This window comes from Aotus nancymaae, unplaced genomic scaffold (assembly GCF_030222135.1).
Source record: "Aotus nancymaae isolate 86718 unplaced genomic scaffold, 86718_ANA_hifiasm-v0.15.2.pri h1tg000010l, whole genome shotgun sequence".
Taxonomy (NCBI): Eukaryota; Metazoa; Chordata; class Mammalia; order Primates; family Aotidae; genus Aotus; species Aotus nancymaae.
The window spans coordinates 54,313,363-54,331,279 of record NW_026988421.1 but is presented as its reverse complement, the minus strand read 5'-3'; the positions used below and the strand labels follow the sequence as shown (position 1 = coordinate 54,331,279).

At 38.8% G+C, this 17,917-nt stretch overlaps 1 protein-coding gene across 2 annotated transcripts in view; it reads left to right on the top strand.

The window, feature by feature from the left end:
• The window catches only part of RTKN2 (rhotekin 2), a 164,282-nt gene that overhangs the window by 81,289 nt on the left and 65,076 nt on the right, over positions 1-17,917 (top strand). The window contains exon 2 of one of the 2 annotated variants that reach the window (XM_064374167.1): positions 14,570-14,766. In XM_064374167.1, coding sequence (XP_064230237.1) covers positions 14,570-14,766 — 197 coding nt within the window. Of the gene's footprint in view, positions 1-14,569; positions 14,767-17,917 lie in introns of those variants that run through there. The other variant, XM_064374168.1, reaches the window with a different exon arrangement.

The window sequence follows — 17,917 nt, the reverse complement described above, 5'->3', positions numbered from 1 at the left end:
GACAGTGGAGGGTTGGTCAGAGGGGAATTTGAGGAAATGAGTCTGGTTCCATCTGCAAGCAGACCTTCTGTTCTACATCGATGAATTGGTATTGTTGTGTGATGCTATCAGATAATTAAATCAGCAGTTTTCAAAAATTTTTATGCAAATACCCCTAAAATATTTTTTCTTTTATTCATGTGTAATATTTACATATATATGGGGTACATGTAAATATTTTCTATATGCATAGAATTTGTAATAATCAAGTCAGGGTATTTGGGGTATTCATCATCTGAGCATTATCATTATGTGTTGGTATCATTTCAAGACTCTTTACTAGTTACTCTGAAATATATACATAATATTGTTGCTAAGTGTAGTCACCCTAGTGTGCTATCAAACATTAGAACTTATTTCTTCTGTTTAATGGTATCTTCGTACCCATTTGCCAATCTCTTTTCATTCTCCCTTCTCACTCTCTCTCTCCTTTATATATATATATATATAATATATATATATTTTTGAGACAGGGTCTGACTCTGTTACCCAGGCTGAAGTGCAGTCATATGATCATGGCTGACTGCAGCCTTGACTTCCCAGGTTCAAGCAGTCCTCCCACCTCAGCCTCCTGAGTAGCTGAGACCACAGGTGTGTGCCACCACACCCAGCTAATTTCTTTTTCTTTTTTCTTTCTTTTCTTTTCTTTCTTTTTTTTTTTTTTGCAGAGTCGGAGCCTTGTTTTGTTGTCAGGACTGGTCTGGAACTCCTGGGCTCAAGTGAGTCTCCTGCCTCAGCCTCCTAAAGCACTGGGATTATCGTACCTGGCTATCATTCTACTCTCTATATCTCCATGAGATAGTTTTTTAGCTCCCACATATGAGTGAGAACATGCAGTATTTGTCTTTCTGTGACTGGTTTATTTCACTTAAGAGAATAACTTTAGTGCCATCCATGTTGCTACTACATATGACATGATTTCATTATTTTAAAATAATTTAAAAAATCTTTTTACCCCTTACATATTTTTAAGGTGGCATCTGTCATGTTTTACCATACATTTAAATAGTTACAAAGGATGTAATTGCTGGTTCATTGAAAATAATTAAAATTTCAAATTTCAAAAATTCTATTTATTAAACGTATCCAGGGGAATCTAAAATGTTAACAGTTGACAGCCATCTGGTATCATCCATGTAAAAAAATATACAAAACAATTTTATGCTAGTAATTATACATTATTTCTTTTCCTACTTGAACTTGTATTTTTATTCCACCTCCCCCACAGAATTTTATGCTAAAATAAAACATTTTTATGCATGAAAAGTCTTTACTGCTCACCTTATATTTCTCGGCAACAAACGTATATATATTGAAATTTTATACATCTTCACATATCATGGGGTGAATGAGACCTTTTTCCTCCAATTAGTTATGCATTCATAGGTAACTATTACTTAATGGAGAATCAATACCAATAATTTTTTTTTTTTTTTTTTTTGAGACAGGGTCTTACTCTGTCACCCAGGCTGGAGTGCAGCGGCATGATCTCAGCTCACTGCAAACTCCGCCTCCCAGGTCCAAGCGATTCTTCTGCCTCAGCCTCCCTAGTAGCTGGGATTACAGGTGCCTGCCACCATGCCTGGCTAATTTTTGTATTTTTAGTAGCAATGGGGTTTCACCATGTTGGCCAGGCTGGTCTTGAACTCCTGATCTCAGGTGATCCACCTGGCTCAGCCTCCCAAAGTGCTGGGATTATAGGCGTGAGCCACTATGCCTGGCCCTATACCAATAATTTTAACTGTCCCTTTGACCTGCAGATGGTTTTTATACTCTGGGACAATGCAATGGGTGGAAGTCATGGCTTCCTTTTGTCAAATGGGAAAAGGTGATTGTGAAAGGCGGACGAAGAGGAGGCCTCGACAGCAGGTAAGTTGTTAGGCCAATCAATTTCAGGATGGGGGAACCTAAGTTGACAATCGTAACAATGAGTTTCTTTAAATAGTCCAGACCTTTACATATATCCAGGCCTTGCAAAGTCTTTGTGTGTCCCAATTTGAGAACCACTGATTCAAGTCATACAACTAATTCCTGTGACTGATTTGCTTGATGAGTAAAGAGCATTCTGATTATAATGTTACTTGAATTTCCTCAGGACTGTGTGTAATATGTATGTCACGCTAGCAGTAATAACTTAAATTGCACTTAATTTTGTCCCTATATCCTGACAAGAGTTCTCATCCCTTGCAAATTCCACCAGACTCCTAACCCTCACTACTCCCAAGCAGTGGTTCTTAGGTGTTCACAAATAAATCTACATAGCCAATTCTTCAGCACCTTTTTCTGGTCACAGGTACCAATGCATTACAATTGTGTTTTAATGCTTTCACATAATAAAAATACAAAGGAAATGGATCAAATGTCAAGTCAAATTCTGGAAGCCAAAATATGTATTATTAGTTTGCCAAGTAAAGTTTTTCTTAAAAAAAAAATACACATTATCGCTGTAAGGGTAGCCTAGAGAAAGGCGAATAGACCCAAAGTCAGGCAAGCAAGTTTTATTAACCTGCCAGGCTGCTCCATAACAGTCAAAGGAGGCAGCCCCGAGCTTACAAAATGAGGGGTTTATATGGGGTGAGAGGGGTATAGGGGAGTTTCAGGACTGATGTCATCTATTCACTGGTAACTGGCACAGAGATAGTTTGTTAACTTGTAACAGACCTACAATACATCAGCCTGTGACTTTTGTGGTGGCAGTCTTTTTTTAAAAAAAGCGAGAAACCAGGAGTTTTTACAGATATGTGTCAAACAGGAATTTACAAGTATGGATAACAAATATTTGTTTTCCCTGCCCTCCCTCGAGCTGCCCGGATGGCTGTAATCAGACTTTGCTTAATTGTAGCAGGTCTGGCAGCCTTGATGTGGTGCCTAGGTAGGGGTTCAGGAATGCAGCTGCAGAGCAATCAGGGGTTGGGGAAGGGGTCAGCTTGTGCAGCTTGTCCCTAACAATCACTGTTGTTTAACATTTACAAGGACTTTTTTACATATTAAAAATAACATGGTGGCTCACACCTGTAATTCCAGCACTGTGGGAGGCTGAGGACTGCGGATCATGAGGTTAGATCAAGATCAGCCTGGACAACATGGTGAAACCCCATCTCTACTAAAGATCCAAAAAAAAATTAGCTGGGTGTGGTGGTGTGCCCATGTAGTCCCAGCTACTCAGGAGGCTGAGGCAGGAGAATCGCTTAAACCCGGGAGCTGGAGGTTGCAGTGAGCGGAGATTGTGCCACTACACTCCAGTCTGGAGACAGAGCAAGACTCCACTTCAAAAACAAAAATTATTTCTTATTATGAAAGGTTTGATGCATACTAAATATATTTTATATATGTAAGTTACCACGTAAACATTACAATTAATATTGGTGAACCCATCGCTCACCTTAAGAATTAAAACATGACCAGTAAGTAGCTTTATATCTGCAGGCTCTGTGTCTATCCTGTTCTCCTGCCTTCCTTCTGAAGCTGGCCACTAGCCTGAATTTTGTTTTTAGCATTCCTTTCCTTGTGAAATATAAGCTTTTGTCACACGCCTGTTTCCTTAAACAATGTATTGATCATGGTCTCTTGCTATTCAGGTCTACAAAGATTATATATTCTATGTATTCTTCTGCAACTAGTTTTCTTCATTCAGTATTTCTAAGACTTAGTTATGTGTATGTTATTAAATATAATTATGGTTTATTTTTTGAAGATATATGATATTCTATTGGGTAAATCACCACAATTAATCCACGCTCCTGAAATGAGCATTTGGATTTTAAAAATGTTTTTGCTATGATAAGCAATGTTGCCTATACAAATTTGCAAGAATTTCCTAAATGATATGTACCCAGGAGCAGACCTGCTCTCGGTGTACGTCAGGTCTCCATATGCAAGCCTGGAGCCTGAAAGTCTGAAGTCCTGCGTGCCTCGGCTGATGTCTCCCATCCGCTGCCTGTGTTTGCCACTGTCCTTGATCACCCAGCGGAGCTTCCCTGGGCAAGCCCCTCACCCAACCCTGCCATCTTGACTGTTCTTATGATAATGTAAATACCTCTCACCCAACCCCACCACTGTAACTGAACTTACTCTGCAATACCCTCAGCCCCCAAAAAACTACCCACACCTGTAAAACCATCTTCTATCCCACTGCCCTTTGCTAATGCCCTTTTTGGCCTTAGCCCACCTGCACCCAGGTAAATAAACAGCCATGTTGCTCACACAAAGCCTGTTTGGAAGGTCTCTTCATTCAAAGCGTGCATTTTTCAACAGTGTACGCATTTTCAACTTTACAAGACAGTTCTAAATTTGTTTTTCCAAAGTGATTGGACATATTTTTATCTCCTTCACCAGCGTATAATATCCCTTGGACTTACATCTTTGCCAGCCCCTAGTATTATCAGATTTCTTAATATTTCTCAACCTAGTGACTGTAAAATATCTCCTTGGGATCTTAATCTGCAGTTTACAGATTAATAATAAGGTTGAGCAACCTTTCATGTTTTATTTGTCATTTGGATTTACCCTCCTATAATATGCCTACCATACCTTTTGACCATTTTCCAATTGGATTTTTATAGATTTATAGGAGTTCTTTATATATAGCATATTATTTAGCAGTGGTAGGTGATATATCTTGAATATATCCAATTCACATAAATTTTTCTCATTCAGTTCTCATACTTCTATGGGTGCTTTACAGTTGCCTTTCGATACTCATGTTTTCTTCCTATAGTAGTAATGACTCCTGTTTTTGTGGGACAGTTTACAAAGCACTCTCACAAATCTTATCTCTCAACAACTTTAAAAAACAAGATGGGCATTATTATACTTGTTTTATAAATAAGAAAACTGAGTGGCTTGCCCAACGTAATGGGGCTAATAAATCCTCAGACTCCACATTCCATAGCCACCTTATGATTATGTGATGCTTCAGCTATTTGTACCCTATTTATTTAAGAAAATGCTGTACCTCTGCTTAGCACCTTAACCTCGGTTCCTTCTCTCTCTCTCTCTTCATATATAATTCAAAATATAGCTTTAATTTATTTAGTTCAACCTAAACACATTCTCTACAAGATAAAGAGATGAGTAAAAGGAAGCACTAAAAAGGGAATTTTTAATAGGACTTTTTTTTTTTTTATAAGAGAGGCTATGAGGATATTCAGAATCATGAGTTACCTGTTCTGTGTCAAACCACATTTTTCAAAATAATGGATCTGTTATGTAACGGAGCTGATTTTAAGTTCAGCGTTTTTTTTTCCTTTAGCCTCTCAGTTTAAAACATTAATACAGAGAATAAGAAAAGAAATATATACTTCGACATCTATCAGTATTATCTAGATTGGCTTCTGTATGTCAATTACTGATTTCTCTAGTTTTTAATTTATTATATTACCCGTTATATTAGATGTAACATATATGTCTATTTTTAAATTAGCATTAAATATTGACCTTATAATGAGAATTCATATTGGTAGGGCAGTAATTCCATCACTTATCCTCTAGCTGAAGCTACTACCTCTGGGCAGTTGGGTGGATACCAACCTTCTGTGAGAGCCCAGGGACGATGGGTTAAGAGATGCCCAAATGTTCTCTCTCAAATATTTGAGATGGTAAAACGTAGTACTTCTCACTTTCTGAGAACTGTAAAATAAATAAAGAATTAAAGCACATCCATTAGTTTGATTAGCTACATATATTTATCTATCGATAAATCCTCAAGCTAATCAAACTACTGGATGTGAACCCTTTAAACTTTTGTAGTTTCCATGGATGATTATATTTTATGTACATTACATACACCAGAGAAAACTGTGTCTGATGAAATAAGCAGTAACAAGAAAGGACTTGAGGATAAATAAGGAAACAGAAGTCCTATCCCAAGGTATTTTAATTACCATATCATAGTTAAGTACTTAAGCACTTCCTGGGCACATCTGCTGGTATATAATAAAAACAAGACCACATCATAACTTCTCCAAAGAGAAGGGTCTTTTGTAACAACTGTATTCTACAGATAATTACTAAATATGGCCTTTCCTAATCTCTTTCTTCTAGTATCATAAATAAATGTATCTCCAGTTAAATATCTGGTTTTAACTCATCAAATATTCCTCTATCAGTGTCCAATTTTAAACTGGTTGGCTCACCTCTGTTTTTATGAAGTGCTGGCTTCTACATATATTTTGATCTGCATCTGAGGGCTGTATGTGTTATAAGTACTATGTGTCTGATGATGGGCTCTCGATGGATGTGTTTTTCTTTTGAGGCAGGTACTATAACTAGGCTCATGCAGCTCACATTGAGTAGGGGATAATTACACAATTACACCACAAACTGGTAGCATAAGAGAGTGATGTGGATTGGAGGAAGGGACATTTAAGGATTTTGAAATTCAGAGCTGTGTTTGTAGAAAATGAGCTGAGCTCTGTGTTGGTAATTTTGAACACATATTTTATTGTTGTAAGGATATGGGTCATTCATAATGCAAGGGGAGCATCATTCCCAACTGGAAAGCTTCTAGTATCACCTAGTCCAAAGGGTCATAAAGAGGCATGTTACCCATTTGAGGAAGCTACCCATTATATTTTTAAAGTACATTCTCAAACCAATTGCTTTTAAAAGGGTCTTGCAGTTAAAACGACCATATGATGGCCAGGCGTGGTGTCTCACGCCTTTAATCCCAGCACTTTGGGAGGCAGAGGCGGTGTTTCACCTGAGGTCAGGAGTTCGAGACCAGCCTGACCAACATGGAGAAACTGCGTCTCTACTAAAAATACAAAATTAGCCGGGCGTGGTGGCGCAGGACTGTAATCCCAGCTACTCGGGAGGCTGAGGCAGGAGAATCCCTTGAACCCGGGAGTCCGAGGTTGCAGTGAGCCGAGATCACGCCATTCCACTCCAGCCTGGACAACAAAAAGGAAACTACGACTCAAAAAAAAAAAAAAAAGACCATATAATATCCTACACGGGATAAGTGCAAAATTGGGGCAACATTGGGACAACAGACCCAAACAAGGTCTATCCCAGGCAAATAAAAAAACATGGGCACCTATTTATGGAGGAAAAATGCCCAAGGGTTTCTAGGAGATGAGGGTAGGAGGTTTGATTTAGTAGACTCTTCAAGAAGAAAAAATATCTGAAGCCCCAAGAGGCTTCCTGTTGCCTTTTCAAGGGGAAAATCAAGATAAACTAGGGACAACGAATTTTAGGGACTTTTCAAGGGTGTGAAATCTTTGCTTTCATTTTGATTTTTTAAAATCCCATATTTCCGGCCGGGCGCGGTGGCTCAAGCCTGTAATCCCAGCACTTTGGGAGGCCGAGGCGGGTGGATCACGAGGTCAAGCGATCGAGACCATCTTGGTCAACATGGTGAAACCCCGTCTCTACTAATACAAAAAATTAGCTGGGCACGGTGGCGCGTGCCTGTAATCCCAGCTACTCAGGAGGCTGAGGTAGGAGAATTGCCTGAACCCAGGAGGCAGAGATTGCGGTGAGCCGAGATCGTGCCATTGCGCTCCAGCCTGGGTATCAAGAGCGAAACTCCGTCTCAAAAAAAAAAAAAAAACAAAAAAACAAAAAAACAAAAAAAACCCATATTTCCCTTTATAATTAACAAAATCCATTAATTAAAATGGGTCTTTGTGCTAATCTTTAGAGGCAGGCAAGAAATGAGGCTCTTGAGAAATAGCACCCCATTTTGCTGTCACCTTGGATGTTGGTGGGAAAACGAGAGGAGAGGGAAAGAGAGCAGGAGAGCTGAAAGAAATCCTTTGCAAGAAAACACAGTTAAGTGTACAGAGTAAGTGGGTGGGGAACATTTGAGACTGTAAACACGGGGGGCAAAGACAAGACCTTGTGAAATGCCTGACAAAGCCATGATCTCTGGGTGGCCCTGGTGATATCGCTGGGCAAGGTGAGAGGAGACAGCGAGAGCTGTTTTTGAGAGCAATGTCATTGGTCTCCGGGAGCGAGACCATGGGCTTGTAGTGACACTCTGGGTTCCTGAGTTGTCTGCAAGTCTAGAGACTGCAGTCTCGGATCTGTCCAGCTCCGATCATTTTGGAAGGCCTTCGGTGGGATGCGTGCAGAAGGCTCCCAGCGCAAAGGGCGTGCCACGAAAACAACTAGCAAGAAACCAGCGCTGGGACAGGTGCGTTCAGCCGCCGAAGCTTTCCCCGCTGCCCCGCCCACTCCCGTGCCAGGCCCGCCCACATCCCTGTCAGCGCCTTAAGTCGGCCCGCCGCGGCCCTCTTCCCCCGCCCCGCCGCGCTGGAGTCTAGGGTCTCGGCGACTTCCGGCGGCGGGAGCGGCGGGGCGCGAGGCGCGCCCACTGCGCGTGCGCGTCGGCCTGCGCCTCCTGAGCCCCCGGCCCCTGTTGCTGGGACTTGGTACGGCCGGGCGGTTGGCGTCCTCCGCGGCTCCAGCCAGGGGCGGGCTTTTCAAATCTTCCCCTCGAAGTAGTGGCTGCGGCCAGGGCAACTCGCGCTGGAGATGGAGGGGCCGAGCCTGCGGGGTGCCGCGCTCGGCTTGGCGGGGCTTCCCACCCAGCGGGTGAGTTGGGGGGATCTTGCCGCGGAAGGAGAGGGGCCCGGGTTCTGTTCCTCGCGCCTTCGCTTTGTGGAGTCGTCGGAAAAGCCTCTCCCCTGCTCGTCTAATTCAGCCTAGGCCAGAAACAAAGGGAGGGACTACGAGACTGCACTCCTAGGGCTCTAAAGAGCCCGAACATCTGTACCTCCGGACTTCTTAGGCAAGGAGCTGAGGTCCTGGCGCGTGTTTACGGGCGCACCTGTCCGCCGCCCTCCATAGGCTTTGGACGCCCGTGTTTTTGCTAGTGTAGGTGATGCCGGGGGAATGGGAGCCCCTCGATTCCCAAGGAACCCAGCCAGGCAGATGTAGGACAGTTGGCTTATTACAGGTTTAATGGGAAGCACAGTTATGAAGCGATATCTACACACAACGCAGAACTGGTGAGGGGGTCTGGGCGGAGTAGAGGCAAACTGCAACCTCTGCGCGTCAGAAGTTGAAGGTTTGGTAGTGGGTTCTTTCTCAGATCATTAGAAAGAAAAGAGGGAGTGCATGTTAAGTTGAAAAGAAGTTTGGTGTTTGCTTTTGAGCCATGTAAAATGTGTTAGAAACTCTTTTATTTTACTTAGACCAACATTATTTCTTGGCAACATCAGTGATTAAAATGTTACCACATTTCACTCTTAACCATAACTTTAGTGTCTTTAAAAAAACTGATGTCTTTAAGCTGGATCTTCACTTCTATTTTGATCTCTACCTCCTTTTACCTACTTCAGAAGTAGGTTAAATCATATGAAATTGCCAGTTTTGTGGGTCAAAATTGGTGGAATATTTGCAATTCCATTCTTATGGAGGCACCTGATATCTCTGTTTAAAAATCTGGGATTTCCTTAGCAGACACAAAATTGTTAGGAAATTTTCAATGCTGTGAAAAATAAGGCAAGACATTAAGATTCATTATGCAAAAGAAGCCCAGTACCTTTTTCAGTAATTTTTATGCCGTTTTATGCCAGCATTTTCAAACATTTCAAAGATTTTGATGTACTTGTCAGTCCAGTCCTGTTACGTACTTTGGCTGTACTGATTGCTAACAAAATCTTGATTTACAGTGAATTGGCATTCTATTGAGGTTCTTACATGTACCGTATAGGTGTTGGTGTAGCTGTCCAAGTGTATTTATTGAGCTGCAGGCTGCAGTAATAGTTAGGAATGGTACAGAAGCGACAAGAGTATAAGATCATAAAGGAAGTTTAGCTACATGGAATGAAAATAAATGTTTATATATACATAAAGACCGGGTTAATTACACGTGAGAAGGTACAATGCTTAATTTCTTAGGCGGGACAAAATTAAAATGATTGAAATGTGGAATTACTTCTTTAATTTGCATTTGGAGAAAAAACACAAAATAGTAGTAGGTTTCAACCTAACATGAGTATTGAGGGTCAGTCCGATAATTTTATACTTGACTAACACTGAATGTTTATTTGGCATTTCCTTTGATACATGAATGAAGCTGCCATCTAATAGAGATAAGTCCAAAGATTTTGAGGTGGTCACACACTAGTCGAACACCTCTACTGAAACCCTGGAGTCCTCTGCGACTGACTCCTCACAGCATAGAGTACTGGCGTTGGCGTCAGATTCAGGTCAAACCAAACTCTGCTTGTTGTGCCACCTTAAATAAGTTATCTCTGTTTTTTAAGTTTCAATTTCCACAGTTGTAGGTTGGGTATTCTACCTATCCTGGACAGCTGTTGGAATTTGAGGACCTCTCTAAAGTGCTTATCACAGCACCTGGCACTCAGGATGTGCTTGAGAGATGACTATTGTTGTTATCCTTTGTCCTATTCATCCGAGTGGTTAGGGTGGTCCCCTACCTTTTCTTACAAATGTTTAAGCTTTTGGAATCTTAATAAAAATAAAATTCAAAAAGTCATACTAACTCATTGCAGAAAAGTCAACATATACAGAAACATGAATTTAAGAATTCTCTCTCCAGTTCCATTCCCCAGAATGGCCACTGTTAACAATTTCCACTTTTTTCTGTACATAAACAATTCTTAGAATCCACACAGTTTCTTTTAGCAAAAAGAGAATGTACTGTATATACTTTTCTTCATCTTCACCTTGGTCTCTTGGTTAGCATGGCTTAAGTATATCCATTAGGTGAATAATAGTTTCTGTTTTGATTACTGCAGTTGTCTTACCAGGAGTTCAACTTCAGGATTTTTTTTTTTGTCAGTTTTTAATACCAACAATAAAGCCATTTTCTTTGCACTTCCTTTGTGCTAGCCTACCTCTTAAAGCCTAATGAGTTTCCTAATCTAAATTTCTACTTTTAAGGTATCCTCCCATTTCATTCATAGCATTATCCACATATTATTATCAGCCTGACTTTACTTGCAGGGTTAGGAGGGTGACACAGATTCTGTTTGACCTGATTATAGGCAAGCACTTGTTCAGAAAATTGGAAAAGAAATAAGAGGATGGTCTTACCTCATTCTCTGCTCTTTCTGGAGACTGGCATTCAAACACCTCAAAGAGGAATGGTTACAGTGAGATAAGTTTTTGTCATTTGTCCTTATCAACCTTGACTCTACCTGGCCAAGGCATTATGGCTGAGGGAGCAACACTGATGATTTTTCACTCCCTGCTTATCCTCTTTAAGGTCAGTAAACATCACTATTGAATGCCCAATCAGTACCTGTATTACATGATCATTATTCTTACTGTGGATAGCACTAGACATCAACTCTTACCCCAGATGCACTATGTACCCCTGTAACGAAAGACAACTCTCAAGGGTTTTGGTTCCATAAACCCTTCCTTGCTAGAGCTAGCATTGCTTAACCAGAGAAGGTTTTTCTGCATGTAAAATGTAGATGCGTACTAAAAGAAGTTGCATGGGAAATACAAAACCGGCTGAAACACTAGCCTTAAAAAAAAAAATCAGTATACATTAAAAACCATATGTACACTTAACAATTCATCCTGCTTATGTTAGCCTTCAGGGATCCACTTAACTCACACTTGCCTGAGACCTGCCTCAGTGAGGGAGGTAAGATTATAGTTTACTATGTATATTAATTTGGCTAGGTTATGGGTCAGTAAACTATTTCTATAAGGGGGCAAACAGTAAATATTTTCAGCTTTGCAGGCCACTCAGTCTCTGTTGAAGTTGCTCAACTCTGCCCTTGTAGCTTACAGGAGCCATAGACAATATGAATAGGTGTGGCTGTGCCCCAGTACAACTTTATTTACAAAACCAGATCCCAGCCAGGCCATAGTTTGCTGATCCTTGCTCTAAAGGAAAAAAATCTAATAGTAATACCTGTTAGATATGCCTCATTTCCTTAATAAATTGTACTTTAATCTTATATCATCTTCAAATTTGTTAAACGTACATTTATTTTCAAACCCTGACTTTATATTTTCTTTACTATTTCCCAAGCTTCTGTGGTTTTATGGAGTCTTCATTGTAAGTGATGGCTAGAAGATAATCTTCATTTATGGGATAGAAACCCAAACTGGTTCCTTAATGTGGCTGTAGCCACCTGCTGGTTCTTTAAGGTTGTTGCAACTTTCAAGATTGCTGTGGAATTTCAAATAGTCCAGCCATGCTTCTCTACCCTGGCTGACCATTGAATCACCTGAGGAACTGTTATTTAAAAAAAAAAAAAAAAAAAGAAAGTTTGAGCCACCTCCAGAGATTCTGATTGGTTTGGGGTAGGTCACAGGTTTAGGTACTTTTATAAGGCTCTTCCTCTCTGCCTCAGATGATTCTAATAGGCAGCCAGCTTTGAGAACCACTGTGCTAGCTCAGCCGCCTGTTTCATTTCAGCATTTAAAAACCAAAATTGAATTTAGTGGCACCAGATGGTATTTGTTTATATTTGAGTTGTGGGGGAAAGCTATTCATCCCAGCTTTAGGTTGCTCCCTATGTGCACTCCCCAATATAGTCAGCCTGCCAGAGTTTATTTCTATAGACATATGGGTCACATAGATAATTCTTATAATTAATTGCTAATTACATTAAAAAAGAATTTACTTTGGAGCTGGTAAGTCATAAAAAGATGAAATGGAGTTGTTGAAATTCAGTCATGTGTAACAAAGGAAAACCAGCAAATGACTACATTTATATAGTACACCAGTTTTGAGTTACAACACTATACGAGGTTTTTATGTGGTGATTACATGATGTAATTACAGAAGGTAATTAAACAGATCAGTTTTCTGTGTGTAAATAGTACAGTTGATTGATTTGGATCGTCAAGTTAAACCATCTACTGCAGTTTGAAGACTGTTAAGTCTCCTATCTTTTCTTTTTGAAAAGGTTGTCTAGACCTTTTGTTATTAGATTTCATTTACGTTTTAAAATTTACATTTTGATCCAATCAGAAGGTAAATTATTGTCTTTTTTTTTTAGCCACAGAAGCTAGGGTGGTCACTTTATCTTTTAGAAATATACATATTAGAAACATTGTTACGTATTTGTGATATAATAAAGAGTTTCCTATGATTTATAATTTTTATAATGTCATTGTGAATTAAATGAGAACTGTACATTCAGTTTATAGAATTTTAATGTTGCATATGAAACTTGTGTGTAGAATTAGGCCATTAAAAGATAATTATATGGCATAAAAGACTTGCAGAAATAAAATATTTAGTAGTTTCATGGTAAACCCTAAAACTAAAATAAATGATATGTTTTTTTTTTTTTTTTTTTTTTTTTTTTTTTTTTTTTTTTTGAGACGGAGTTTCGCTCTTGATACCCAGGCTGGAGTGCAATGGCGCGATCTCGGCTCACCGCAACCTCCGCCTCCTGGGTTCAGGCAATTCTCCTGCCTCAGCCTCCTGAGTAGCTGGGATTACAGGCACGCGCCACCGTGCCCAGCTAATTTTTTGTATTAGTAGAGACGGGGTTTCACCATGTTGACCAGGATGGTCTCGATCTCTTGACCTCGTGATCCACCCGCCTCGGCCTCCCAAAGTGCTGGGATTACAGGAAATGATATGTTAAGAATTATATTCTAAAGGTCTGTTCCAGTTAGCTAAGGCTTCTGACATTTTCTATGTACAGTGCTTTCACTCTCTTGCTCCTGAGATTCTGTTTACACTGCCTACTATTACAAATAGCCTGTTTCCTCTCTGCTGCCAAACCTTGGCTCCTTTACTCAGTATCTGATTTTTCAGAGTTTTTTTTTTTTTTTTTGGCTAATTCACTGTCACCAACTACATTGCCATCTCTTAATACAATTTATAGAATATATATCTGGTACATTTTTCACATTATATTAGTTATTATATGTTTTCTAAGGCTGCTATAACAAATGACCAAGACTGAGTGGCTTAAAACAAGATAAATTTATTCTCATACTTACGGAGGCCAGACATCTGAAATCAGGAAATTGACAGGGTCATGTTCCTCTGAAGGCTCTAGGAAATAATTCTTTTCTTGTCTTTTCCAGCTTCTGATTATTGCCATCAATCCTTAGTATTTTTTTTGGCATATAGATGGATCAGTCACTGTCTTCACATGTCATTTTCTCTGTATGTTGACCGTGTCTTCATACGACCTTTCTTTAAGGACACTGGTCATTAGAGTTAGGACCCACTCTAATCCAGTATGTCTTCATCTTACCTAATTACATCTGCAAAACCCATATCCAAATAAGGCTACATTCTGAGGTTCTAGATGGACATAAATTTTGGAGGGACGCTATTAAACTTAGTATAGTTATAAGAACACATAATGTTTCTCACTTTGTTTATGTTCTGTTTATTCAGAAGATTCTGAAGACTTCCTAATGAAGGAAGAAGTTAAAAATTGCAAAGAGCATTTTAAAATAGCTATTTTTATATTACATATATTAAAACTTTGTTGCTTTCTCAATATGGTATACCATTATAATGATATCTAGTACATTTTCCATCTATTATGGAAAGATGTAATTATGGAAAGATGTAATTTTTTGCTATATTTTAAAAGAGTTTTTTTTTTTTTTTTTTTAGGACTGCAGCATTCAAGAAAAAATAGACTTAGAAATTCGAATGCGAGAAGGAATATGGAAACTCCTTTCTCTGAGCACTCAGAAAGATCAGGTTTTACATGCAGTTAAGAATCTCATGGTGTGCAATGCTCGAATAATGGCCTATACATCGGAGCTACAGAAATTAGAAGAACAGATTGCAAATCAGACTGGAAGATGGTTAGTAACATATTTTACCTGTGGCTTTTAATGTACTTAAATATGTAAATTAAAAACAATATAACTTAAGTACAAATGTCAAATCACCAAACTGTTTAAAAAAACAAATAAACGGAAGTAGCAGCTGACATCATAAATGGTTTGCCAATAGGGCTCAGAGTGAACTTACTATCAGGCAGCAGTCTTTATTGGACAGTTTTGTTGTGTTCAGTATGTAATTATAAAATGAAAATTGTTCAGAAGCAATGATTGAGGGAGCATTAAAAAGAAAGGACCAAGATTGATAGAAATGTAGAGTAAGAAAATTAATTGCTTAGATATGTGCTAATAAAAAGGTACTAGCTGTGAGTTATGGAAACTTAAGTATAGAAACTGAGATGAGTGAGTAGCAAAATTATAAAGAGAGAAAACCTTAAGAATGGAAAGGAACTTAAAAATCTGCTAGCACATCTCTTGATATGTGAACATAAGTCCTAGAGAGGCAAAAAAAAAAAAAACCCTCAAGGACATGCATGTAACAAGTGATGGAAGTTAATGAGAGTTAAGATTTGCTAAGTATTAATAGCTTCTGGTCATGTATTCTGTCATCTCATGCTGCTATTTTAGATTAGATCTATGTTTTGTACATGAAATTTATATCCTGTCTTATTTACAGTGCCAAATCTTGAACCTAAGAATTGGTCGATTGAATGGCTGGATTTTAATGTAGTTTAAATAAAAACAGTCTTACATTCCCCTTTGTTGATTAGCCTTACAGCTCTGGCACAAGGGAAGAGTTTCTTTTAGACAATAGCGGCTATTGGGCTGAGCACATTGTTAAATTCTTGAAATGTAAGTTAAAAAAGCCAGAGTACGAAATTTCTGTAAAAATAAAATTTTGATTCGGGTGTGGTATAATAAAGACCTGGATACAAAGTAGCCAACCTTAATTAGCTATGTTGCCATGAGATAGCTTTTTTAATCTCCTTGTGCCTCAGTTTCGTCCTTACAGTGGGCATGATAATATTGACATTTTGAAAATTGAGATTTTATATATACAAAAACCTAGTTTTATGCCTTTTGCATACTTAGTACTCAACAAATGTCAGTTTTCATTGTTATGTGAATATAGGAAAATAGTTTTCAGATGGACATACATTGGTTTAAGTCAGTGCTTTTCAAAGTTGGTCACGTGTAGCACTGAGAGTACATGATTATGTGTCAGGAGATATGCAAAGCCATAGAATAAATATGGCATATCTTCTTAGAGCATGGATTTTTAAGATTAAACATGAAAAGTTTAGAATAGTGGAGTATTTTGAGGTTATGCTTGCTTATGCCTGGGGATATATGTTCCCTCTCAGCCTTTTTAATAGGTTACTTTGTCATGAGGGGTCAGTTTCAGTGGAAAAGTTTGAGAAGCCCGCTTTTAGAAAGTATGGGGCTAAACATTCAATATTATGTCATCTATCACAATTTCTAGAATATTATTTTTGGGATCATATCTGCCTCCATATTTAATGCTCTTTAAATATTAATAATGAGTTATGAATTGACCATTTCTTATATTTGGCAGTGTGACTTTTCTGAAGTTGCTGATTTATTAAAAAAAACCCTATTCAATTTATATAGCAGTGATGGGGAAAAATTATCTAAAACTCCTAACCGGAAATGTGTATGATTTTCAGTTTCCTTACTAATTGTCTTTGATGAAAATATCTTTGTCACTATACATACAACACATATATTTGCTCTTCATGCGTGTAAAAACAGTATTTCTCTTAATTACTGCTGGAATTAAAAAAAATCTTGTATATTCTATATGTATTCTTTTGTTTACAGCTTCATTTTGTTTGTGAAGATATAACCTGAGGTCACCGATCAGATATAACTAGAAATTATGCTTGCTTTCTTATTACACAAAAATGAGTTGAAGAGTAATGATATAGTTCCTTGAAGAAAGTTATGTAAATTATGCAGATATTTACTAAATATCTACTACTTGTGGGAACACTTATTAAGTGCTGTGCTAGGGTGTCTGTTTTTTTGTTTTTTCCTTTTTTTTTTTGAGATGGAGTCTTGCTCTGTGCACATGCTGGAGGGCAGTGGCACAATCTTGGCTCACTGCAAACTCCACCTCCCAGGTTAAAGTGATTCTGCTGCCTCAGCCTCCTGAGTAGCTGGGACTACAGGTGTGTGCCACCACGTCTGGCTCAGTTTTTTTTTTTTTTTGGGATTTTTAGTAAAGATGGGGTTTCACTGTGTTAGCCAGGATGGTCTCACAAGTCTCCTGACCTCGTGATCCACCCCCCTCGGCCTCCCAAAGTGCTGGGATTAAAGGTGTGAGCCACCGCGCCTGGGTCGGGTGTCTGTTAAAAGAACAGAATTTGTCAAAGTATGACAATATTGTATATTTAGAAATATTTTGCCTTTAGAGTCTCAGCAGTCTGTTCCTTAGTTTGTTAGTCCTTAAGGTAGAAAAATGCTCAATTTTATATTGCTGCCATAGTTAAAATAAATAGCATTTTAATGAGAACACTAGTCTACCTTTTCTAAATTTTATTATAAAATGTCAAAAAAGTATAGACCCTAAATCTAAACTTTTTCAAAGAAGAATCAAATAAGTGTGAAATGGTGGAATTGAGGAATATCTAATAGGACAATTGGATTTGGATCTTCTAGATTGTGAAGGATGGATAGAGTCCAGGTAAGTGAGCAGGAGGAAGACAGCATTCCAAGAGGAACAGCAAAATAGGCTGGGCGAAGTAGCTCACTTCTGTAATTCCAGCACTTTGGGAGGCCAAGGTAATCAGATTGCTTGAGCTCAGGAGTTCAAGATCAGCTTGGGCAACATGGCGAAAACCTGTCTCTACAAAAAATACAAAAATTAGCCAGGCATGGTGACGTGTGCCTGTACTCCTAGCTACTCGAGAGGCTGAGGCAAGAAGATTGCTTGAGTGGGATATTAAGGCTGCAGTGAGCTGTGATTGCACCACAGCACTCCAGCCAGTGCAGAAGGGTGACATTCCGTCTCAAAAAGAAAATAGCAAAATGAAAACTTAAGTTGAAAAATAAGCATGAATTATTCAAAAGCAGTGAAAAAATCTGTTGGGTCGAGTCTGAAGATCAAGGCAAAGATGAAAAGGGAGGGAGGAAACAAGATTCAAGAAAG